Source organism: Alternaria rosae, assembly GCF_020736505.1.
Source record: "Alternaria rosae strain MPI-PUGE-AT-0040 chromosome Unknown BKA58scaffold_7, whole genome shotgun sequence".
In the NCBI taxonomy this organism is placed as follows: Eukaryota; Fungi; Ascomycota; class Dothideomycetes; order Pleosporales; family Pleosporaceae; genus Alternaria; species Alternaria rosae.
The window spans coordinates 1,570,940-1,593,770 of record NW_025763576.1 but is presented as its reverse complement, the minus strand read 5'-3'; the positions used below and the strand labels follow the sequence as shown (position 1 = coordinate 1,593,770).

The 22,831-nt window shown below is 51.2% G+C and overlaps 11 protein-coding genes and 2 non-coding genes across 13 annotated transcripts; 8 read left to right on the top strand and 5 right to left on the bottom strand.

The window, feature by feature from the left end:
- Window positions 1-142: 142 nt before the first annotated feature.
- Window positions 143-919, top strand: BKA58DRAFT_441872 (uncharacterized protein; the record flags this gene model as incomplete). The annotated part of the gene is made up of 2 exons (XM_046173860.1): window positions 143-173; window positions 690-919. The coding sequence occupies 2 exons, from the start codon at window positions 143-145 to the stop codon at window positions 917-919; spliced, it is 261 nt and encodes an 86-aa protein (XP_046023529.1).
- Window positions 920-1,187: 268 nt separating this feature from the next.
- Window positions 1,188-2,480, bottom strand: BKA58DRAFT_471112 (uncharacterized protein; the record flags this gene model as incomplete). The annotated part of the gene is made up of 1 exon (XM_046175213.1): window positions 1,188-2,480. The coding sequence occupies exon 1, from the start codon at window positions 2,391-2,393 to the stop codon at window positions 1,188-1,190; it is 1,206 nt and encodes a 401-aa protein (XP_046023528.1). The 5' UTR covers window positions 2,394-2,480.
- Window positions 2,481-3,271: 791 nt separating this feature from the next.
- On the top strand, window positions 3,272-4,232 carry BKA58DRAFT_319685 (S-adenosyl-L-methionine-dependent methyltransferase; the record flags this gene model as incomplete). Its single annotated transcript, XM_046167731.1, has 4 exons — window positions 3,272-3,336; window positions 3,388-3,559; window positions 3,610-3,840; window positions 3,909-4,232. The coding sequence occupies 4 exons, from the start codon at window positions 3,272-3,274 to the stop codon at window positions 4,230-4,232; spliced, it is 792 nt and encodes a 263-aa protein (XP_046023527.1).
- An 84-nt stretch (window positions 4,233-4,316) lies between these two features.
- Window positions 4,317-5,429, bottom strand: BKA58DRAFT_213659 (uncharacterized protein). The gene is made up of 3 exons (XM_046166090.1): window positions 5,264-5,429; window positions 4,557-5,030; window positions 4,317-4,487 (listed from the first exon to the last, which is right to left on the bottom strand). Exons 2-3 carry the CDS (start codon window positions 4,993-4,995, stop codon window positions 4,402-4,404), a joined length of 525 nt encoding a protein of 174 aa, XP_046023526.1. The 5' UTR covers window positions 4,996-5,030; window positions 5,264-5,429; the 3' UTR covers window positions 4,317-4,401.
- A 746-nt stretch (window positions 5,430-6,175) lies between these two features.
- Window positions 6,176-6,263, top strand: BKA58DRAFT_t63. Its single transcript has one exon. It is a non-coding gene; the product is annotated as a tRNA-Gly (tRNA).
- Window positions 6,264-6,581: 318 nt separating this feature from the next.
- BKA58DRAFT_213634 (meiotically up-regulated gene 113-domain-containing protein) lies at window positions 6,582-8,563 on the top strand. The gene has a single exon (XM_046166089.1). The coding sequence runs from the start codon at window positions 6,713-6,715 to the stop codon at window positions 8,291-8,293; it is 1,581 nt and encodes a 526-aa protein (XP_046023525.1). The 5' UTR covers window positions 6,582-6,712; the 3' UTR covers window positions 8,294-8,563.
- Window positions 8,564-8,834: 271 nt separating this feature from the next.
- BKA58DRAFT_412916 (autophagy-related protein) lies at window positions 8,835-9,578 on the bottom strand (the record flags this gene model as incomplete). The annotated part of the gene is made up of 3 exons (XM_046172389.1): window positions 8,835-9,031; window positions 9,080-9,388; window positions 9,503-9,578. The coding sequence occupies 3 exons, from the start codon at window positions 9,576-9,578 to the stop codon at window positions 8,835-8,837; spliced, it is 582 nt and encodes a 193-aa protein (XP_046023524.1).
- Window positions 9,579-10,472: 894 nt separating this feature from the next.
- Window positions 10,473-12,715, top strand: BKA58DRAFT_388783 (origin recognition complex subunit 2-domain-containing protein). The gene has a single exon (XM_046170690.1). It carries the CDS (start codon window positions 10,665-10,667, stop codon window positions 12,408-12,410), a length of 1,746 nt encoding a protein of 581 aa, XP_046023523.1. The 5' UTR covers window positions 10,473-10,664; the 3' UTR covers window positions 12,411-12,715.
- Window positions 12,686-12,759, top strand: BKA58DRAFT_t64. The gene has a single exon. It is a non-coding gene; the product is annotated as a tRNA-Ile (tRNA).
- Window positions 12,760-14,437: 1,678 nt separating this feature from the next.
- BKA58DRAFT_441865 (aquaporin-like protein) lies at window positions 14,438-16,008 on the top strand (the record flags this gene model as incomplete). The annotated part of the gene is made up of 4 exons (XM_046173859.1): window positions 14,438-14,449; window positions 14,527-14,877; window positions 14,935-15,199; window positions 15,254-16,008. 4 exons carry the CDS (start codon window positions 14,438-14,440, stop codon window positions 16,006-16,008), a joined length of 1,383 nt encoding a protein of 460 aa, XP_046023522.1.
- Window positions 16,009-16,449: 441 nt separating this feature from the next.
- BKA58DRAFT_364569 (elongator complex protein 3) lies at window positions 16,450-18,424 on the top strand. Its single transcript, XM_046168851.1, has 2 exons — window positions 16,450-16,835; window positions 16,890-18,424. The coding sequence occupies exons 1-2, from the start codon at window positions 16,532-16,534 to the stop codon at window positions 18,314-18,316; spliced, it is 1,731 nt and encodes a 576-aa protein (XP_046023521.1). The 5' UTR covers window positions 16,450-16,531; the 3' UTR covers window positions 18,317-18,424.
- BKA58DRAFT_388772 (uncharacterized protein) lies at window positions 18,425-19,358 on the bottom strand. Its single transcript, XM_046170689.1, has 4 exons — window positions 19,083-19,358; window positions 18,968-19,025; window positions 18,762-18,854; window positions 18,425-18,711 (listed from the first exon to the last, which is right to left on the bottom strand). Exons 1-4 carry the CDS (start codon window positions 19,121-19,123, stop codon window positions 18,634-18,636), a joined length of 270 nt encoding a protein of 89 aa, XP_046023520.1. The 5' UTR covers window positions 19,124-19,358; the 3' UTR covers window positions 18,425-18,633.
- A 577-nt stretch (window positions 19,359-19,935) lies between these two features.
- BKA58DRAFT_441862 (uncharacterized protein) lies at window positions 19,936-21,083 on the bottom strand (the record flags this gene model as incomplete). Its single annotated transcript, XM_046173858.1, has 3 exons — window positions 19,936-20,397; window positions 20,450-20,593; window positions 20,643-21,083. The coding sequence occupies 3 exons, from the start codon at window positions 21,081-21,083 to the stop codon at window positions 19,936-19,938; spliced, it is 1,047 nt and encodes a 348-aa protein (XP_046023519.1).
- Between the last annotated feature and the right edge of the window lie 1,748 nt (window positions 21,084-22,831).

The window sequence follows — 22,831 nt, the reverse complement described above, 5'->3', positions numbered from 1 at the left end:
GCTGTGGACACAATCCTGTCTTGTGATCATATACCATATACTGTGAACGAGTATGAAAAATTCGACGGCGGTACTAGAGTCCATTGGAGAGAGAAGATGACGTGTCGCAGAGCGGATACCTGCATATGCTTCCCATCCGGCAATGGGCAGTTTTGACTGGCAAGAGAAGGGTCGTATGAGCACTGGACAAGATGAATACATGACTGGGAGCACTACAGCTGTACTTGCAGATTGCTCGGATGCAGCTGCTACAGGACCTTTTGAAGCCCAAACTGACTGCTGTATGCGAGGAGGCAGGCTGGCTGTTTTTTGCCATTTCTTCTCCCAAGAAAATTACGTTCGTTCATGCAATTTGCAGGAAGACCCTCGCCCTGATCATTGCTACCACAAAACTCATTGCAGATGAAAGGAGACCTTGGGAGCTATTGTTTGATGCCACAAAGTGCTTCGCCACAAGAGAGGCTTTCTAGAAGCATCCCGATAGTTGTCATGTGAAGTTACTCGACTTCGCAATCAATATGTACGCTCGATGGTAGCGGGAGCAGCTTGACTGAAACTGCAAACCATGATGCTTGGAAATCTCAATGTGAGGAGTCTATTCCTCTTATGATCGGACCTCGGGGGACGCGTGAACACGTGCCTTATCGATAAGGGATAAAGAACTGAGGAGCTCATTGACGCTGGCGTAGAGTACAAGGTCAACGAGAACACAAAGACAAAGGCGAAGAAGTTCTCGCGGTACCAGGTTTACGAGTATGTCAAGAAACATAATAAGTCGAGCAGGGGAGAGGTCGAGATTCTGGTTGAGGAGGAGAAGGACCGCATCAACAAGACAAGGGCGACTTTAAAGAGTTACCAGAGCGTTGAATTCGCCGGCGGCGGTGACTACGAAGACTTCTTCGACTGCCCCTCGTGGTGAATTTATGTATGACGGGTAAGCGACGTGCCCTTCAATAAACAAGGACCAAACTGACTGGAATACACGAAACAACAGTGGGTAGTCATTCTTGCCAAGATGGCTGATACCCGATGCATCAGGAGTTCGTCGTTTTCACAAGATAAACTTTGTAATGCCAGTCAACTTGAGATTAGCTTCTCTGTCGAAAAATATGAAGGATTAATTCATTAGGTAGTAATAAAACGCCGTGTGCCTTGGGTATCAAACTCCACAAACCGCTAAAAGTCGCTCAACAAAACTCTGACTGGGGCACGCCGAACAACCACACCATTCCCCATAGTCTTGCACTGCTCTCATCCATTCGTGTCATAAGTCTATGGTCGGCGGCCCGCTTGACTGCCTGCCGCTCGGACAACAGGCTTAGAAGAGCATGAGGCCAGGTAGGTACAGGAACTCTGTCATCGACATTTGTCTCCGCTCCAGGGTATTCTGAAAGGGAACGTTGACGAAGTTCACTGGCACTCATGTGCGGTGCATTGGCAAGTGTCCACCAAAAGAGTCTGCTCAAAGGTGTCTGACCTTCATACAAGGCAGCGTTGAAGTCATTCTCATCGGCAACAGAAGACTGGATAAACTTTAGGTATGTTTGCAAAGCTCTAAGCACATCGTTGGCGCGACAATCCTCTAGCTGGTCGTTGTCTTTCCAGATGCGCGACGAGTGGTAAGGGTGGGACACTTCTCGTATGTTGCCCAAGTCGCCTATTGCCCAGTGGGACTCGTCTTGAACGAAGATGTTCGCCGGCTTGATATCATCGTGACAATAGCCTGCACGGTGTAAAGTGCCTAGGTTCTCAAGTAATTGGTTGAACGCTGGCCGATAGCGTACATCGACTTGACTATAAGCCATAGGCGTTTCTTCCGACGACAGGTTGTTGGCAAGTGAACGAAGATTGCCGCCTTTGAGCAGAGGAGTGACGAGGTGCCATTCGGCCGGTTCGCCAGGCATTGTAGAAGCCATGAAATGTGCTCTCACGGGAAGGAAGCCGTTATTCGTCGCGTTCGCTTCGTCGGCAGCGGAGCCCCCAAATTGTAGTGATGCGGGTATCTCCGTCGGCCATTTGGTCGCATCTGGCGCGCAATTTCGGAATGGACTCCGCCCTGGCGTGAATGTCTTGATAACCGAGTCCTCAAAGGCGAACACCTTGCCCTCCCAGCCCTCGCCAAGCACTTTCCAAGACGCCCGGTTTGCTATTAGCTCTTCTTCCAACTTCGAGCGTTCGTCATCGGGTTGCCAAGATCGAGCCTGTAGGTTGAAGTCGTCGTGGGAGTTGAAGTTGGTCGCAGAGTACTTTTCCGAGAGTGCTTGCCGACTGGTGAGGTATAGATGCTGTTGCTGGAATAGTGCAAGTATGAATAATACAACAGTGATCCGGTAGCGCAGATAATACAGAGTTCGCACGCTGTGTGGGAATGTGTTTAGGAGAAGGCGACCCATGGGTGCTGGTAGTCTCCGAGAAAGAAGAGAGAAGGAGAAGGAGAATGGCGCTCACTAAGCTTTGGGACTCATACTAAGAGGGTGCGCCTGCCGTGACTCTTGTAGAACCGCAAGTGGCATCCCTCCAAGATTTATGGAAAGTGCTACGCGCCAACGCATGGCAACGGTGAGCGAGTGCAGTGCAATGACCCAAGCTCCGAGTGGCTCTCGTGGAGCGAAACGGCATCTCGGAACCAGCTACCAGGCGCAAAGCTCTATTCTTGTTCTCCATACTGCGCCTCTATGACGTTCATCGCCAAAGTCTTGGCCTATGAATGGCTAAGATGTGGCTTCTGAATTGAGGAAACAGGAAGTCGGGTAAGGTTATTCGGATGTCGGCTAGCGAAGTTAATCTCCAGGTCCCCAAGCTATAGCGTCACAATACAGTGACTTCTCGCATAGTCTTTATTGGCTAGCTGTGATGGCGAGAACGGCTGTGTCCAGTAGTGTACATGTGGGTCGATAGGTACATAGCCTGGCCTTAACGCCGATATTGGACATATGCGACGAGACGTTATTCTCAGCATTAGTTACCATAGCCACGCCCCAGTCGCGCTCTGAGCGACACAGCCGCATTCCTACAACCCGACCAACTCTGAATCATCATTGGTGAATGCGAAAGATTCCAAGCTCACACGACTGGGCGGGTTGGTAGCCTGGAGCAAGTTATTGGTGTTGTTGGTAAAAAGGTGGGGTGACGTCAAGGATGCGCTGTCACCAGTCATGTAGCGTCAGGTACGGAGTTAGCGTGGCGCGCATGGATCAACAGATCTCTATCACCACTGAACCGGCTTCCAGGCTTTGCCGTGACATCCTGAATCCTTGCATCTTTCCATACCATGACTTCCGAAGCCCAGTTCGCTGAAAACAGGACCCGCTTGGTCTCCCACTTTGATGACTATCGGTAAGGAGCGCCACGTGCCGCCGCTTCCGTAGCCACAACTAACGGTCCCAGCACACGGGATGCACAGAGCGACGGGTGGGCCAAACTGTGGGAACAGAAGGAACAGGATCTGTGGGATCGAGGCCAAGCTTCGCCTGCTCTGACTATGTTCCTTGAAGAACATCCTTACCGTGAGACGCTGTTCAGAGACCAGGGTCAACGCCAATTGAAGGCATTTGTACCCGTAGGTGTCTCGTGACGAGGGTATTCAACAAGAGGCTCATCGTGCATTAGGGTTGCGGGAAGGGACATGATGTGGCGCTCTTAGCACGTCATGGCTTCAAGATATGGGGTCTAGAAATTTCCCAAGGAGCAGTAGATACCGCAAACGCAAACGTCAAATCCCATCTAGATCCTTCAGCTGGCCATGCCGCTGACGTCGTGCTCGGCGATTTCTTCCAACAGGGATTCGAGGCCCATTTCGGACCCGACTTCCAGGGCTTCGATCTAATCTATGACTATACAGTACGTTCGGCATGCAGAAAGTCAACCGATCGATATCTTCATAACGAGTGCTGATACAGTGGATCTAGTTCTTATGTGCCCTGCTTCCTGAGATGCGAAAAGATTGGGCCGATCGCATGAAGAGCCTTCTGTCGCCAACTGGCGTTCTTGTATGCCTCGAGTTTCCAATGTGGAAGCCTTTGAAAGCTCAGGGTCCGCCTTGGGGTCTGAATGGCGTACACTGGAATCTTCTAGCCGACGGTGCTGATGGCCTGTTTGACGACTCCGGCAATCTCATCGGAACAGGAAAGGAGCAGGGCTCGTTCGAAAGAGTTGTATACTGGAAGCCACCGGTGTCTTTCAAACAAAGCCGCGGCGATGACATGATCAGCGTTTGGAAGTTGAAACAGTAGACGGCGAGAGAACTCAGACATGCATCGATGCTCTATCAGCATTGTCTTGAGCAACTTGAGAGATCACGAAGCACTTCAGTCGATAAAAGATAGCAGTACAATGACTGATTGGGTTTCGTCGGTACTGTATAAACGCTAAATTGCAACAGTGTACTCGACAACGATCACCTCACATCCCGTCAGTCAGCATAGCCTCAATCAATTGCACATGCCGGTTCGCATTCGTCTCGCTCCACTCGGTCTCATAGTTTAGACCTATAGTTTCGATGTACGAAGTCAGTCTCTGTCTCACATGCAGTTGGTACATCGGAGGTTTTATCGTACCGTATGGCCAGAAGTGTCCACCACCGCAAGTAATCTTCGCATTCGCGCCATCGAAGCTTCTGATCAGCGGTAGTGCCGTCCTCCAATCGCCCGCAGCACACTTTCTATCAAAAGCAGCTGTCTGCCCGACTCCTAGTGTGTGGCTTATCTCATGCATCGCAGTCCGTTCCGTCATGTAAGCGCGGTTCGAGCCGAAGCGTAAATCGCCGTTGTAGTTTGCCTCGGCGGTAGGAACACCCGGCGCGTAGGCCACACGAATTGTCTTGTTCGCATCGGAGTACTTCTCGTAGCGTGCGACGGCCTTTGTCATTGCAGCTTCGATCTTAGTGTATGCATCTCTTTGGTCGGCAGTGGGGTTGGACGCTTTTGCCAAGGACCAGGTCAGGCGTGCGGAGGCGGTGCAGGCATACGCTGCGACGAGGAGAAGAGAGAATTGCATGATGGTGGGTGTAGTTACTTGGATTGGATCAAGAGCTGTGATCGTCGGCGCTGTTCAAAGCTTGCGTCGCGAAGGACTGCTGCGGCATGCCCAATGATATATCGCATGTTCTTCTTTGGCACATCTCCACCGCTAACTACCACGCACACCTTTATTACTGTAGTGGTTGCAATTAGGAGCGGTCATTCAGCCTCATTAGGTAGGTGGGTTGATAAGCTGGGATATTGTCCCACGTGTAGGAGAGCATCATTCAATTCCTCCCACTCACCAATGATTCTTATCCAGCCAGGTATGCTACCTTCCTCTGGCGACTGGGTCACGTTTAATGTACATTGTCTTGGTGTTGCGGCGTACAAGGGCTGAAACGTTCAAGCGTCGGAGAATTGATTGCATGTAGATAATGTCCCCGCACTCCGGAAGATTTCCACATCGGCAATCAATGCGCCTACCGCCTTTCATACAGCCGCCGTTGAGTGCCAATTGCTAGTCGAATGTCTTCCTGCCGCCACCTTCTCTCTACTAGCGGCTGAAGTCGTATCACGTATACCACTTATGTCTGATTGTATCTAAGATGCTAGGTGAGTCAACCTGATACCACACAGGTAATCTCGACGCACTACATCTACCATACCACACGTGGATACTAAAGACATTAAACCCTTGATGCAAAGGTGCTGGCTTAAATATGCGCTCGGCCTTGAGAGACCTCTTTCCCGTATTTCAGACCATCTGGCTGCACGAAGTATGTTCCGGCACCTTTGTCACTACATTAGAGCTGAGCATTCCATAACGTGAACTCGCGTGTTGATTGGTAGAAGCCAGTCTCATCCCGAACTAGTCGTGGCCTCAATTGCTCTTGGCTGAATTCATTGGCGAGTATAGGTCGTAATCGAAGAGACGGAAACTATCGTTTGATGGAAACGATATGTAGAGCCGGCACACACCTGGTGCTAGGCGTAACAAATCCAGACTTGTCCGAGTTCGGCAAACACCTTGTCCGACCCACGCGGCTAATCAGGATGCATGAGAGTGGGACCAAACTCTGGAAATGTTGACTTTTCTTCCTGTCTAGACAAAGACCCAGCTACTCGTCGCTGTCTATACCTTTATCGTGCAAAATATAAACGATGAATCTGAACGAAGTTCCATCAAGCAGTCCAGCTCATTGGTCTCTGCCTCCGCATCGGTGGTTTAGTGGTAAAATTAGCCGTTGCCATCCCTTACAGGACAGTTTCGGCTAGCCCCGGGTTCGATTCCCGGCCGATGCATCCTTTTTGCTTCATTTTGCTCTATCAGACGTTGTATGCTGAGCTGTGATGGTTGGGGTGGTAGTGAACTGGGTCGTGGGCGACCTTGGAAGAAGCAGTCCGTGCGCCTTCGAAAGCCAGCAAACCTTTTTGCCTCACTGCGCCACATGCACCGCCACGCACCCACCTCAAGTTTGAGACCCGCCATCTCTTTTCAGCTACGCGCCCACCTCGAGGCGATGGCTCGTAATGCGTTGGCACACCGCGTCCGCAGCGTTGGTCTCGACAATCAAGATTCACTGGCCGGCGCCGCTCTTCAGAGTAACCTTTGCTTCACGTGGCGGTGAGGCTGTGAACGGGCGCGAGACTTACACGAACAGTCTGGGCTTTGTATCAGCAGTTCGTCCTTCACTTTCGCCCTACTATCTGCCTAGCAATCACTGATTGCACTCCGCTACAACTACACCAACATGTTTACAGGAACAACACCAGAATCTCTCATCCCGCGCTCGGATTCGCGCAACCCGGCTACAACATGCAAAGGCATTACTAAATCGGGGCGACCCTGTAGACGTCCTATTGACGCAAAAGCATCTAATGATGACGGCGTCATTGCTGTAGTATCTGTTGTTAGCGACGATAGCGACGATGACGAGATTGGCGCCGCCGCCTACTTCTGCTGGCAGCACAAAGACCAAGCCGAGCACTTAGCTGCGCAAGCATCGAGTGGACCGGCTACCCAGCTTTACCCGCTGAAAGAGAGGAACAGTATCGACACGCTCGTGGAACGACTTGGTGTCCTTGATTTCGGAGAACCGGATGAAGCTGCGCCCAAGAAGAATGGGAGGAGAAGAACATCTGGATCTCGTCCGCCGCGGCGCATCAATCGACCAGCTACCTGGGATAACGTAGAAGGGCCGTTGATGTCTGTACCGAGCGATGTCATGGCAGCAAGGAAGCGCAGAGACCATCGGCCGCCGAAGCCACCGCCACAAAGGAAAAAGCAGAGTTTTTGGGCTTCATTATGCTGTGGGTCTGCGGACGACGACGAATACACAGAGGTCGTGCGACACAAGAGAAGGACAGACGAAAAGCCCGTATCGGAGGATGATGCACAAGAGACGCCCATGCAGCAGGTACCACAGCAACCGCCTCGAGTACGACAAGACCACCGAAGGCCGAGCGGACAGACTTCGAGACCTTCATCTTCCTCGCGGCCACCTCCGACATCTCGACCGCCAAGTGACCAGCCTGCCCGTAAACCATTAGGAGAAAAGCCCGCTCGACCTGTCAATCGAACAACTCGCGAAGAGTCAGAAACAGCCAAGTTACTTCGCTACATCCCAAACACAGTACCACCACAACTCGCCTCAACCCTGCTCGCCCAACTCTCGAAGCCCATATCACCCCACGATGAAGAAGGCTACATTTATATCTTCTGGCTCACCCCCGAAGCTGCCGGCCCTGCACCATCCTCCACTGCGTCGACGCTTCTCTCACCACCATCACGTACAGATCAAAGCAGGCGAACTTCAGATGTCATGCGCCAATTCTCCGTCAAAGGCGGACAGCCCAACACCACCCGCTCAAGGTCCGGATCCGCAAACTCCCCACCAGACAAAGACACCATCCTCCTCAAAATCGGGCGCGCAAACAACGTCCACCGCCGTATGAACGAATGGACTCGCCAGTGCGGATACAGTCTATCACTCGTACGGTACTATCCCTACGTTCCTTCTTCCACGCCCTCTCCCCAGCCCTCGCCTGCACAATCTCGGCGCCAATCAGGTGCGAATGCCGGGACTGCCTCTGATGGCGTGCGGAAAGTGCCGCATGCGCATCGTGTGGAGCGCCTGATCCATCTCGAGCTTGCAGACCAGCGCGTAATCAAGCAGTGCGATGCTTGTGGCAAGTCGCACAAAGAGTGGTTTGAAGTTGAGGCTACGAAGGAAGGGGTTAAGAAGGTGGATGAGGTTGTTAAACGGTGGGTTGAGTGGGCTGAGAATAACAATGAGGATGAGCTGGGCATCATTAGAGGGTTGGGCCGCTGAACAATGATTACCAGGCCCAACTAGACGTAAACTATTAGATTACTGTGAGGTATAGATGGTAAAGCAGCTACGTTGCACATGGGTGTGTATCCCAGACGCTTCCTCGAGAACAACTTTGGTCAGAATTGACATCACCAACAGCATTGCGTGATTGTGTAGAATGAGGAAAATTTCATTGGGGAATTGGGTATCTTGTGTAGCTATCGCAGCAATCAAACAATCAGGAGCAACAAACGCTCATCTTCTTCGCTAAACTTCCCGATATCCGCGGGTTCAGAATGCGACACAGTCATGGGAGGTTGCCCGACATAGCGGACACTGTACAACGGAGCTTTTGGCAGTGGTAGTGGTGGCGAGGGATAAGGGGTTGAAGCGCGGTCGGTCTTTCAGGTGTGCGAATCCATAACTTTTCCATCCTTTTAGTCGCATTCAGTGACGATTGGTGTCCCCCAGCGGTGTTGAACCTCCTCTTACTCATAACATCGTCCATGGGTGTATATACAGTGGGGTTATTACTGCACTTGGTGCCGTGGTATTGATATCAGAAAAGGCCGATGCGCGGCCGCCAGTCGTTCTCGTTGACAGACTTTGGGTTGACGACGATCTGGTAAGGGAATGGGTTGGCGTCGGTGGTTGTAATGGGTGGAATGTGGTCTTTTTCTCGGTTTACTATGGCGATGATCTTATGCGCTGCCTTTTCCAGAGATTTGGTCATGGCACGGCGGACCTTCAGTACATCTGACACTTTGGTTAGTGGCGTGCGTTGCAACAAGCGGAGAGACATACCAGTTTCTGTGCGTGGCTGGGCAAGGGTAACGTCTAGCGTCCACTGCTCCCAGCAAACGTCCTCGTCTGCCTTGCTGAAGAAGTACGATGTCTTTTTTCGCTTCTTCTCAAAGAACTGCACGACAATCTGCCCCCTTCCTCTCGGCTGGTGTGTGCTGTCTATCGCCCGAACTAGCGCAAACGTCTTCTGTTCGATAAGTGTCTCGAGATCGACATCGTCGATGGCGGGAAGGGTCAGGTCGAGGAGGTCGCGAGTCAAGGGAGAGATGGACGTAAAGTATCGGTGGAAGAATATCGTGTGCAGTATCGCTGGAGCCAGGTCAACTATGGCCTACGGGGTGTTCGGGGCGGGGAGACGTGTAGTGGGGGAGAAAGTTGCGCCGATCTTCACACCAGAGACACGTTGGAAGAGAAGAGACTCACCCTTGACGACATCCTTCACGCACGCCGCGTCGGCAAAGATCTCGAGGTTGTACTCTGGTCGCCTCCTAGGTTCCATGCTGGCATCAAGAGTCCGGAAGCCCGAAGCGCGTGCTGAAGACCGGGTAATGCGCCGCGCGGCGTTCTGGGGCGAGCGTGTCGCAACGAGGCGCTCAAAGGCTGTTGCAGTCGGCGGTGCTGGCGTCGCGGTAGCAGTCTCGTGGCGGTAGGCGGGGCTTTGCTGGCGGGTTCGTCGTGGGTGCAAGAAGTATGGAGCTGAAGATTTGGGGTTGTGCGGGGCAGGAGCGGACGAACACGACGACGGAAACTGAGAAGGAGCGGCCGGCATGGGTGAGATCATCAAAGAAGCACAATCCTGGCTGGGCACCATTTTCGCCTAACCCACGCCTATCAGCGCCTGTTGACTGCATAGCCCGTGGAGCCCTACAGCTATTTGTAGCCCGTCTCAGCCACGCCCCGGCATGAGACTCTCTGAGACATGTTGTCAAGATTCGCACATGCAACTGTCATCTGCCTTGGCCGTCTGAATCACAACCTCGTCACGTCTGACAGACCACCGCGGCGTGACTATCACGGGGAGGCAGCAAGTATGCGCTTACGAACGGGCCGCGAACATCCCTCAGGTTCCAGGTTCCAGGGGCGCTAGCATAGTCGGCAAGGCTGCCTGACATAATCGTGCATGACCAAATCTAGTCCTCGAAGCGAAGAGATGTCTCGCATGCATATAGCCTGGACCACCAGTTTGCATGCTGCGTGTGTTGGTAGTGTGCACGCATGCATGCGACGGGGCTGCCAGTGGAAGCAGACGAGAGCGTGCATCTGGTGTACGATGCTTCCAAGCGTCCAAGGCCCGGGGTTGTCAGGCACGATCACATGTCAATGCAATTGCTCAGAATGCATGGTAGCGGCTTCCTGCCGCCTTGTCGACATTATGGCTACCTCCAGTGAATACCAGAATCAAACGCAAATAGCAAAGACTATAAATGCAAAAAATCACTATGAGCCCACTGCCGGCGGAAAAGAAATCGGGTCCTCGACCTTTCGGAAATAAGCTTTAAAGTTGAGCCTCAACCATCGCGCCAAGCCTAAGTCGCGCAAGTCGCGTCACCCTATCCTGCCCAACCAACAACCCAACGAACAGAACATGGTCGGCACAAAGCGCAGACGCGACGAAGATGATGCCGACGAGGGTACACCGCAGAAATCACGCGCACGATTCGCTGAAGAGGCCCACGATGAGCTAGAACCGCTCGAAGCGCAGACACCATCCAGAAAGGGGAGGACACAACACCTGGCCGAGCATGGGACGCCCCGATCCATCCTGAAGAAGACTGGTCTGGTAAATGGCATCACTGCGACGCCCAAGTCTACTCGGAAGCTGGTCTTCGAGACACCTACCAAATCCGCAAAACGAGACTCTCCGGATGGCACGCCCACTATCGTTCGCAACGCCGATCGCAGCGCGCGCAGAAAGAGCAATCGCCGTATACTGGAACGTACACTGAATGGCGAAGAGAGCGATGAAGATGCGTTGGATGAGGAGGAAGACCTCGCCGAACATATCTTGGGGCAAGATACAGAGGACGCGGAGCAGGTCGAGGAGGGAGTGGTACAAGACGATGTGCCTGTACCAGAGACACCCTCAAAACGTGGGAGAGGCCGACCTAAGGGGTCAGGAAAAGTAGGACGGCCGCGAAAGCAGCGCTCGCCGACACCTCCAACTGAGCTGCCACCACACGAGGAGTACTTCTGGCAGAATCGCCCAGGCGGCACCAAAACCTCCAACAACACTCTCTCTGCGCAGAGCCTGCTGAACCACGATGAATACTTCCAAGCGATGCAAACGTACGAGGACCGCCACCAGTCTGAAAGAGAGGTCTTGCTCGAATTGCACAGCCGAGCATACGATCAATGGATTTTCGAGCTGCAAGAAGGCTTCAACATCTGCCTCTATGGTTACGGCTCGAAGCGCATCATCACACAACGTTTCACCGCACGCCTCTACCAGTCTCTCCTAGACGCTGCGCCGTACAAAGGGACAAAGAAGACACCGAAGGTTGTGGTCATCAACGGATACACAGCTGGCACAACCGTAAAGGACTTGCTGTTGACTTTAGCATCGGCAGTCATACCATCCGGACCAAAGCTGCCCAATCAACCCGCTCTGCTACTCGATTTCATCCTCGAACACCTCACCAGCAACCCGCCGCCGCATCCAGTACCCTTCATTCTGAATTCCATCGACTCGCCCTACCTTCGAAAGTCTCCCATTCCGTCCATGCTCTCCCGCCTAGCTGCGCATCCATCCATCAACCTTGTGTGTACGGCGGATACACCGAACTTCCCTCTTCTATGGGATGTTGGCATGAAGACACAATACAAATTTCTCTTCCACGACGCAACAACCTTTGCACCCTATGCTGCGGAGATCGACACAGTGGAGACTGTGAATGAGCTGTTAGGACGCAGCGGTAGACGAGTAGGCGGAAGAGATGGTGTAGGCTTCGTCTTACGCTCTCTACCGGAGCAAGCTCGAGAACTGTTCCGCATCCTTGTCATGGAACAGCTAGCTCTCTCACTCATGGAAGGCGGTGATATGGAGGAAGAAGACGAGGTTACTGCTACGCCGAGGTCGAAGAAGGTCGCACAAGCCAAGAACGTTCTGCCAGAGTCTACGCAAGGCGTTGAGTATCGTGTGTTGTACCACAAGGCTGTCGAGGCCTTCGTTTGTACAAGTGAAGTCAGCTTCAGAACGCTGCTTAAGGAGTTCCACGACCATCAGATGATAGAGAGTAAGAAGGATGGTATGGGTACGGAGAGACTGTGGGTACCTTTCAGACAAGAAGAGCTGGAGGGTCTGGCGGAGGATCTTGCTGGAGAGGCGTTTTGATTTGAGTATACCCTTAATTTTATGTACAACACATCCTCAACATACCGCGATGCTATGTCTCCTTGACTGGATATCGGGTAGTTACGATGATGTCTGGCTCGCGCACTTTTCGCTTAGGTGGAGCTTGCCTAGTGAATTTTGGTTTTCGATGAGGAAGCTGCAAAGGCTCTTCAAAATACGCCTAGCAGCTCCGTCCTTCAATACTAACATGCCTATTTTTGCTGCGTATATAAACGTGAAGCTTTAGAATTCCTCCATCAATCACCAGATAACACGGTCGCTTAGCTCAGTTGGTTAGAGCGTGGTGCTAATAACGCCAAGGTCGCGAGTTCGACCCTCGTAGTGACCATTAAAGTCCTTCTTTTTGCTAAATCACCGGCTGAAGGTGATCTTCTCTCTTTTTGCTTCTAGGTCTCTTTTGTCTTGCACCCAGAAAGGTCTCCAGGGGCAAGGAAAATAGCATCGCGGTGAAGAACTGTCATTCACGAGCATAGCTGATAGCATACGTATCTTCTTGCGGCACTGAGGATCTCGATAGTAACATCTCGTAAAAGAAAAGGCTGAACAGGTGTGTAGATTACACTGCGACAAAACAAGCAAAATAGAAAATCTAGCGTCACTGTAGGCTCCAAGGTGTTTAGTTTTCCCCTTGCTTAAGGTGACAGTTCTCTGTTAATATATTTTCTGAGAGGGGAAGTTAGCACACTTGTAGAAACGCCACTTATGGGTGTTTTGCAAGACACGTCTTGTAGCTATGAGCATTGTCTCTTTTACTACGTCACGCCTGTGTTTACAATGCGGTACATTCATTAGAGGTAGACAAGACTTCATGCACTCCAAATTACAGCTAGCCTATCGCCTGCCTGTTATAATCATCGCTGAATAATGAGTTAGTAATACGTGCACATCTCAATTTGGAGTACTTGAAATGTGAATCGCCTCGATTTGCCGAAAGAGCAACCAAAGCCATTCAATGTAGAGACACCCTAATTTCCACACGACAAGTGGCTCAAAAGAATCTAGACTCGCAAGTGGCATTCTCTCGTGGCCTCCAGACTGGACTAGCGGCTAGTGTGCATACCAAACATGAGCATGTGGCGCTGCCTAGATGGGTCACCAGGACCCTTCGTTGCCACTTCCAAAAGCCTGCCCTATTTATCCAAGTCATGCGCTGTAAGCCTTGCAGTGGTGAGATTTTGAGAAGTCGATCGCCCGAATAGAATTGCGATGCTCTCCATTTGTCAAGGCAAGGTCTGCGCTTAGTAGCGTCTACGGCCAAAAGCGTAGTTTCGGCTCAGCCACCTAGAATTATTATCGGATATTCCGCTTATGAGTATATTCATTCAAAATCGATAGAGACTGCTGCGACGTGGTCACCACGGGCAGAGGATTAGCTTGCGCTTGAGAGATAACCGTCGTTTGTTTCGCTTGAGGCTCTGAAAGCACAACAATACCAGAGCAACCCGCGGTCATCTCCGCATGACGTCCTCATGAGCAAAGCTGCGGTTGAATGGCTAGTGCACTGGTGCACTGGTGGACAGATTACCGGGAGATAGTTCCCATTTGTCGTGGCCTGGATCAGCATGCGGAGCCCGCCCCGGTGCTAGCGCGCCACCTTCCCGTGGCAGATCCCAGCTACAATCACGATCTGTCGCTCTTTCGAGACGACTATGATGCTGTGTCAGCCACATTTTTACTGCTTTAGGATCAACGTTGACCTAAGTCCAGATCTTACCAGTAAATCTTCAGTATCGCGGAGGTAGTTTGAGATCCAGGCGTGTGGCCTTCGCGTCAACGGCTGAAGCATGACGACACTTCGCTTTAACCATCTGAGTAGCCGTTAACTGTAGCATCACCAAAAGACTACTTTGGTCGTGATGTATACCTGTATTCTCATTGACAAGTAGGTCGACTCTCCATTTCTTGACGTTCCCATCGTTTCTTCTCTTCGGCGCGCTTGAAGCCTTGCTCTCGGTTCTGGATCTTCACATCTTCATCTTCCCAGGCTCAGGAGCCACACCATCGCCATGAATATCAACGTAAGTTGCATCCAATGGCAACATTGCCATGCGGGACAACGTTAACATGCGGGACAACGTTAACACTTTCGCGTTAGGAACCCGTCCAAGGCAAAGCCTTTGCGCTGCCCTTCACGAAGGCCGCAAACCCTAATGCCAAACTCACCGATTCAGAGATGCGTCTGCCGTTATTGAGCCGCGTACCCGACAACATTCGTAACCACTTCATCGCCATGTGCGGAGAATTTGTCGGAACTGTCCTGTTTCTATACTTTGCTCTATCCGGCGCACAAGTCGCGAACAGTATACCGTCGTCGGGAGGTCAAACAGTAGCGGAGGCTGGCAGCAATCCCCAGCAGCTGCAGTATATTGCGCTTTGCTTTGGCTTCTCGCTTGCTGTGAACGCTTGGGTCTTCTTCAGAATCAGTGGAGGCTTGTTCAATCCGGCCGTGAGTCACTCCTCTCTCTTGCGCTGTTACTCTACCAGTTCGCTAAGACTAGTTTAGGTCACATTCGGCATGTGCTTAATCGGTGCACTCCCCTGGGTACGCGGTGCTCTATTGTTCGTCACACAGATCCTTGGAGGTATGGCGGCAGCTGGTCTGGTCCAGTGTATGTTTCCGGGTGATCTGAACGTTCGAACGAAACTCGGCGGCGGTACTTCCATTGCGCAGGGTCTATTCATCGAGATGTTCCTTACTGCCCAGTTGGTCTTCACCATCTTCATGTTGGCAGCTGAGAAGCACAAGGGTACCTTCATCGCGCCCGTGGGTACGTCAATAGACCTTGTTTGGGTTATATGGTTGTTGCTAACATCTTGAACAGGTATCGGTCTTGCTCTGTTCGTTACAGAGTTGTCTGGAGTGTACTTCACAGGCGGATCCCTGAATCCCGCACGATCGTTTGGGCCTGCCGTCGTCAACCTCGAATTTACGCACTACCACTGGATTTATTGGCTAGGGCCCATCCTCGGATCCATTATCGCGGCCGGGTTCTACAAATTCATCAAGATTCTCGAATACGAGACTGCCAACCCAGGTCAGGATATGGACCACGCTGCCAAAATTGAGAAGAAGAAGAACTTGCTGCTTGCCGCCGGTATCAACGAGTACGACGCTCACCAGGTGGCTACAGAGCTTACCGAGAAGGCTGCTGTTGCCGATGCCGGTGGTCCGGATGGTGGAGTCGTTGCCAATGGTCAGGGTCAACGTGACCCACAGTACGTTCCTCATGTTGGCATGTACGGAACCCAATTCCGTTCGAACTCTGATATCAGCAACAAACGCGGTTCTGGTAGCTCAGAGTCAGGCGTCCTGCCATCGCCGCAGCGTCCGACTGCTGTGACTACAGGTAGCCAGATTGGGAGGTTCAGCTACCTAGGTAGTCGCGGGGCCGTACCAGGTAACTCCGCACAGATCAACGCTCTGAGAAGAGAGAGCAGACAGGATAGCCCTGCTATGACAACGAACGACGAGCTTTACGCTCCCTTGCAGCACGGCGCCGACGTACCTCTTGGAGGTGCAGTCCTTGAGACTGAGCCTAGGCAGAGAGTCAACAGGACGCCATCCAGCTTTGCATGATGATGAGAGTATAGTAATGAGTGAAGATGAGAGGCACGAAGGGATACCCTCAATGTTACAGAGTGTGTTTTGTTGCAGCGATTTTTTTTTAACCACTCCTATACACAATGCATCAATCCTTGGTTGATTGTAACTCTGTGCGGCTCATGGTGACACCTTTGCGGCAAGAAGGCCAATAGTTGGGGGCGCTTGAGACTTTGAACTGCTTCAGGCGTCCTCGTTGTGAAACCCGCGTCTGGCGAAGCTGTTCGTGATTCCATAGAGGTAGACACAATGACTTCAAAAAAGCTTGGTGAGACCGGTTTGAGGTATTGGGCGCGCATCAATGAAGTGTGTTTGTGGTGAGAGTGACCTTTACAGCGTTGCCGATCTGGTCTGGCAAATTGAAGCGACCACACTAGTGTAGAAGCGACCTAGCTCGGAATAAATCCTACCCCCACCCGTGACTTCCACATCCAGAGTCTGAGTCCTCAAGATTCGCCATCTGTAAACCGCAAACACCAAACAATAAATTCTGCCCACCATGGCGACGATGACAGTAACAGAGACGCAGTATAAGAGGAGGCTACCAAAGAATGTCAAATTGCCACCCGAGAATGAACGTTACATGCGTGCGTGCGCAGATATCGCCTCAGCGCTCATTCAGGACTATGAATCCCAGGCCGATGGCTCAAAACCTAAGAAGGATCTGAACTTGAATTCGCTACGAGGTCAGATCGCGAAGAAGCACTACCTAAAGAGCCAGCCTCCGCTTACGGCGATCATCGCGGCTGTGCCGGAGCACTACAAGAAATATATCCTCCCAAAGCTCATCGCCAAGCCGATCCGTATGTTGTCCTGATAATACCGAGTAATTGTGGTATGGCTGATGTGTTCTTTAGGTACATCATCTGGTATTGCAGTAGTGGCGGTCATGTGCAAGCCTCACCGTTGCCCACACATTGCCTATACTGGTAACATCTGTGTATACTGTCCAGGAGGTCCAGACTCCGACTTTGAGTACTCAACACAGTCCTACACAGGTTATGAGCCAACATCTATGCGCGCTATTCGAGCGCGATATGATCCTTACGAGCAGGCTCGTGGACGAGTCGACCAGATTAAGTCGCTCGGTCACAGTGTCGACAAAGTCGAGTACATCATCATGGGCGGCACATTCATGTCACTACCAGAGTCATATCGGGACGAGTTCATCTCACAACTACACAACGCGCTTTCGGGATATCAAACCAAAGACGTTGACGAGGCTGTTGCCGCCGGTGAGATGAGTAACATAAAGTGCGTTGGTATCACCATCGAAACACGACCAGATTACTGTTTGGATCAACATCTTTCCTCCATGTTGCGGTACGGATGTACACGTCTCGAGATCGGTGTACAGTCCCTTTACGAAGATGTAGCGCGCGACACAAACCGAGGCCACACTGTCGCCGCCGTAGCGAAAACCTTCTGTCTCTCCAAAGATGCCGGCTTCAAGGTGGTTTCGCACATGATGCCCGACCTGCCCAACGTCGGGATGGAGCGTGATCTCGACCAGTTTGTGGAGTACTTCTCGAACCCAGACTTCCGCACCGATGGACTCAAGATCTATCCTACACTCGTCATCCGTGGCACAGGACTATACGAACTCTGGCGGACAGGAAGATACAGGAACTACACCCCAAACGCTCTCATCGATATCGTTGCCCGTATTCTGGCCTTGGTACCGCCATGGACGCGTATCTACCGTGTGCAGCGCGACATTCCCATGCCGCTTGTCACATCCGGTGTTGAGAATGGTAACTTGCGAGAGCTGGCGCTGGCAAGGATGAAGGACTTCGGTACCTCATGTCGCGATGTACGAACGCGCGAAGTCGGTATCAACGAAGTGAAGCATAAGATCCGTCCCGATCAAGTCGAACTGGTACGTCGGGACTACACGGCTAATGGCGGCTGGGAAACTTTCCTTGCATACGAAGACCCAAAACAGGACATCTTGATCGCCCTGCTTCGTCTACGACAATGTTCGAAAGAACACACTTTCCGGCCAGAGTTGACTGGCCAACCCTCTTCGCTGGTACGCGAACTGCATGTTTACGGGTCTGCTGTCCCTATACATGCTAGAGACCCAAAGAGATTCCAGCATCAAGGGTATGGTACGCTTTTGATGGAGGAGGCAGAGCGGATAGCCAGGGAAGAGCACGGAAGTAGTAAGATCAGTGTCATCTCTGGTGTTGGTGTGCGGAGTTACTATGGCAAGCTGGGTTACTGGCTAGATGGCCCATATATGAGCAAGACGCTCGAGCCGCTGTGGGAGAGGGACTGGTAGATGGGAAAGTCGTAGCTGGCGCATTTTGGCGTTTGTGCATGTATCGGTCCTGGCGCTTCAATTGACAGATATGCAGGGCTCATGCACATGTACAGATAGCACATCTTAAGCTAATTCAATGTCTTGCTACGGAAATGTATGAACCCGCCTGTGCCCGCTGAACGCCGTGTCATATTACAATGTACAATTGCCCCTGCCTTCCCTCCACTGGCGCAATGACGCATGCCTGTCCCGATGCCGTCGTCGCATCCAAAGATTCTTTAGATGATTTCTCGTCTTATCTTGCCGCTCAATCGTGTTTCGCATCCTGTTCAGGATTATGATAGGCTTATCGCGCCGCGACGGCTTTCGCGCATGTGGAGGAAGGCTTGCAGGCCGCAGAAGACGAAGAACCCCTGGAAAGACGTTAGTATAGTGCGGTAGTCTCTTCCCCATTTCAACGTACAATGTATATGAAGACGGCGCCGAATACCGCGCCGGCAACTGCGCCACCATCCTCGGGGTCTTCATGTCCTCCCATCACGGTGCCGCTGTGTCCCTGCGAATTGCGCATTAGCATCAGTCCTGCTTTACATTCACTCATACCCAGTCGCGACAGTGATTTCGAAGGTATTCGTCCTTGTCGGGACCATGGGCGCGAGGCAGACGTACTTTGAACAGAGCTCCGATCGTGGAGAGAATGACGATGGCAAACAGAGACACGACGATGCTAGCACTCCGTTAGCTTCCTTGCTATTCATTCTTCCCTAGGCTGTTTCGCGCATACCATGTCCATGCATTCATCGCGGAAACAACGGGCTTCACCATGACGGGCGACTTGGAGCTTCGGTATCGCGCGGCGGCGGGTAGCTTATCGGTGGCGTTGGCGGCGCTTCGATCGTTATATCGTCAGGTAGCTCGCTACCTGTATTGGCGATGTAGAGGATTTCGTAGGGAGAGATGGAGTTTGGAGGTGGTCGACGTCGATGGTTGCGGCTTGATGAGATGCCTGAGCCTGGAATCGTCATGTCTTGCGACGCCTGCAGATGCGCGTTGGTCCGTGCACCGCATCTGATGCAAGTGGACCGGGAACTTCCTGAACATCAACATTTATCTCTCGCTCCACGAGCGGCGCCACGAATTCCCCAAGTACTGCTCGCTATTTCTATCCACGTTATCTCCGAAGCTACGAATACCACATCTCGTTAGGTTGGACAACATACTCTATTGAACCATCACCACATACTTTACTTATAGTAGAATCTAGTAATATTAAGACATTAACGCGTAGAAAGACATTTCTTAGACTTGTTGTAATTTAACTCTTAATATTAAAATCAAAAGGCTTATTCTATCTCAAGTCTCCTATCTCTATCTAAAATGTCTTAACCGTGCAACGGTAAAGACCTACCGGTAATGCTTGAAGTGTAGAAAGAATAATTGCTGAAAATAACTTTTGGCCCTGCTTTCTCAATATCTGCTCAGACATAGTTCAGATCTCGATATTCGATTCCAAGCCAGGGATCTGAATTGCACTTAGCGCACCCTGTTCAGCGAAGTTTCCTTCTGCAATTGTCAACCACTCGTATCATAGCCGTGACAAGGGGTAGACGGACCTTTTCGTTCTTCATAATCGCACACTAATCAGCAAAGACACTCCGCCCACCATCTTCTGATAGCCTCGACCTGATCTTAACCTTGATGTAAGATCTCGTCGAGCCACTTGTTGATGAATAGCCAGGGTTGCCAATAGCTACTGTCGCACTAGGTGCGAACACGAATGCTTCTCCAGTTTCGAGTCGGACAATCTTCTCAAAGAGGCGTCTTGCCGTTTCATTCGAGCTTTCGTAAGAATCATCTCGCTGAGCGACCGAGATGGCATCGTGTTGTTGCATGAGAGCAATATGAGCTCCAAGTGCATGCAGCCACGCGGGGGACGAGAATCGATGGATCACGGTTACGGTGCAAAGATCCAAGAAAGCTGGGGCTATCGTTGGCTCCTGGGTAGACACGAATATACGCGCTCCTAGATGTCTTTGAAGCCGCACGGTCGATAATAGTGTGTTTGTAAGCACCGAGGATTCTGGAGAGCCAGTCATGTACTATCAAGGTCAGCTTAGGACTACCAAACCTGTCTACGAATCCTATACTAACTTTGTGGGCTTCGTCAAGCGCAATGACGCGGCCGCAAGATATGTTTTGTTCGAGAAACAAACTCAGGCATATATTGAACAGCGAACAAGCTGTTTCGGGTGAGACGCATGGGCACGAGAGATCAACTATGGTCAAAAATCCAGGCTATGTCTGTGTCAGGTGTTTTGTAGATTATGGTACACCAGTATCTTACCTGGTTCTTCCATGTTGTCCCTGCGGGGCTTTTACCGTGTTTTCCCTCTATTTCGTCTCTTGTTTGTGGCATAAAGCTCTCAAGCATAGCCAGGCGCTGGCTGAGAGGCGCGAGCTGAGCTGGCGAAAGTTCAGCTGCCAGAATTTCATTTTTGAAAGTCTGATAATCGAATCGTGTGCCAGACGCTTGTTGAGACATGCGCATTTCCCTCAAGATGCGATTGACGGTGTGAATGTAGAGCGGGACGCTTCCTTCTTCTGGCTTGACGGCCATGAGATCGAGAACTCGTTTCGTGTTGAGAGCATGACTGTCAATCTGTAGTGGCTCTACGCTGACATTCAGGGACTGATACGTTTTCTTTGGTCCTGTCAGACCAATGGCACTGTAGTAAGGGGTGAGACTAGACTGACCTGGATGGTTCTCAAATTGGTCGGAGCGCATATCACTCTCACTCGTACTCCAGACAAAGATGCTAAATATGCTGCTTCGCAAGGCGAACCGCCATCGTCGGATATAAAAGTGTCGTAATGGAATAGTAACGCGGAAAGAGGCTTTGGTAGTACTGTTGCATCTGAACTTGCCAAACAGTTTTCTAGCAAACACGCCAGCGTGTGGCTCTTGCCTGAACCCTGTGAGCCACAGATGAAGATGCTGGAAGGAGTTGTAACATTGAAGAACAACCGTCTGTCTGCATGGTCCTGGCTTGGAGGAAGTGTCGCTAAAGTATCGCTACGATCTAGCAACATCTCTGCCAGCAGACCGCATTGCAATGGCCTCATTAGTGGTGTGGTTTTCGTATCCTCAGTGAGGGACTGTACGGCAAATAGCGGAGAATTGGTCAGATGCTCTATCGTGCTGGACTCTTGTTTGCTGGTGTTAGCCAATAGTTGGCCATGCCGCTCTCGAACAGATGCGGTTGTCAAGGCGTTTAGATGAAGGTTTTCCATTGCAGCAATGACGTGTTTGTCCGAGTGTAGAACGAGAGGGAGGAGGAGGGGTTGGAAATATGAGCAGCAGCTGTCGAACTTGAGTGATCAACAGCTTTTGGGCAGGATGAGTCTCGCTATTTAACAAAAGAAACTAAGTGGCTATCTGGAAGGCTCTCGACAGCGTGGCTAGTCGATAAGGGTCCTACTAGCAATCATTATGCAACATCTGACGAATCGGCGATGATGGAGCAAGTCGATTCGCAGCCGGGCTTTAGCGACAGGTGAAACATCACTCCCTAGATAAGGGGAAACAACATTGGCATAACGCAGAGGCAGATCCAATAACATGAGCTTCTGCTAGAGTGCTTCGGATTTCATCAAATGTTTATGAACTGTTCTCACATGCGGGTATGTTACCCTACTATTGATAGAACATCACTGGACATTCGCTACAAGATCGCCCTTACTACGTCACGAGATCTTGGCTGGCTTTTGCAGTTGCTTGAATTTGCCTCGAGCACCCTGGAAGTCTACATCTCCTTTCCTCAAATTTGGTACGATTTTAAACAACGCTGCGTCTATTAATTCACTCTCTACAGCACGGCAGGGTTTCTTATATGAGCTCTTTTGCAGCCATTGAATATTGGTGAAGTCTCAACGATTATCCGATCGTTCTGGGGTAGCCGTTTTGTTCCGTTCCACATGGATTTGCCGCATGATAGCGCCTCGAAAAGATAAAGAGGGTTGCTTCGCTGTTAAGACGGCACGATTTACGAGATCTTTCCATGACGCTCATAAGCCATTTCAATAGGAGGGTAAAGACTGCTAGCATGTTTCTTGCGTCCTAGATCTAGTGAAACCCATGAGAGCGTTTCACAACAAAGCCAAGATCCTTTAGACAGGTTAAAGCTATTATGAAAGGTCATAGCGAACGCTAAGACGGTCCATATGTTTTGTTCTCAAAGAGAGAGACTGGAGGCTAGACTGTGCACGCCAAATTTTGGTCTTCCCTGCAAACTCCATATAGTTTCAGTGTCTATAGCCTACAGCGTACTGCAAAGCTGTGGAAAAACAATCGCAAAAGACGTTTGCCACACAATTAAACCCTAACGGCTACTGGCTACCATCAAAGAGCTGAGCAAAATACGTTAAGGAAGTTTGATTTGTAACTTGCAGGTTGATCGTTGGTCAGATCGGTGAAGGAAGTGTAGGAGGTGCTTTGATGAGGTGAGTCAATACTGCATCAGGCACTAACCCAAT

Excerpts from the sequence above, each read along its gene's own strand:
- BKA58DRAFT_213659 (XM_046166090.1), bottom strand. The coding sequence starts at position 4,995 with ATGCAATTCTCTCTTCTCCTCGTCGCAGCGTATGCCTGCACCGCCTCC. Across the intron at positions 4,488-4,556 it reads TGGACACTTCTGGCCATACG|GTCTAAACTATGAGACCGAG; the intron begins GTACGATAAAAC and ends TCGAAACTATAG.
- BKA58DRAFT_213634 (XM_046166089.1), top strand. The coding sequence starts at position 6,713 with ATGTTTACAGGAACAACACCAGAATCTCTCATCCCGCGCTCGGATTCG.
- BKA58DRAFT_388783 (XM_046170690.1), top strand. The coding sequence starts at position 10,665 with ATGGTCGGCACAAAGCGCAGACGCGACGAAGATGATGCCGACGAGGGT.
- BKA58DRAFT_364569 (XM_046168851.1), top strand. The coding sequence starts at position 16,532 with ATGGCGACGATGACAGTAACAGAGACGCAGTATAAGAGGAGGCTACCA. Across the intron at positions 16,836-16,889 it reads GCTCATCGCCAAGCCGATCC|GTACATCATCTGGTATTGCA; the intron begins GTATGTTGTCCT and ends TGTGTTCTTTAG.
- BKA58DRAFT_388772 (XM_046170689.1), bottom strand. The coding sequence starts at position 19,123 with ATGGTGAAGCCCGTTGTTTCCGCGATGAATGCATGGACATG. Across the intron at positions 19,026-19,082 it reads GCGATGAATGCATGGACATG|CATCGTCGTGTCTCTGTTTG; the intron begins GTATGCGCGAAA and ends ACGGAGTGCTAG. Across the intron at positions 18,712-18,761 it reads GCGCCGTCTTCATATACATT|GGGTTCTTCGTCTTCTGCGG; the intron begins GTACGTTGAAAT and ends ACGTCTTTCCAG.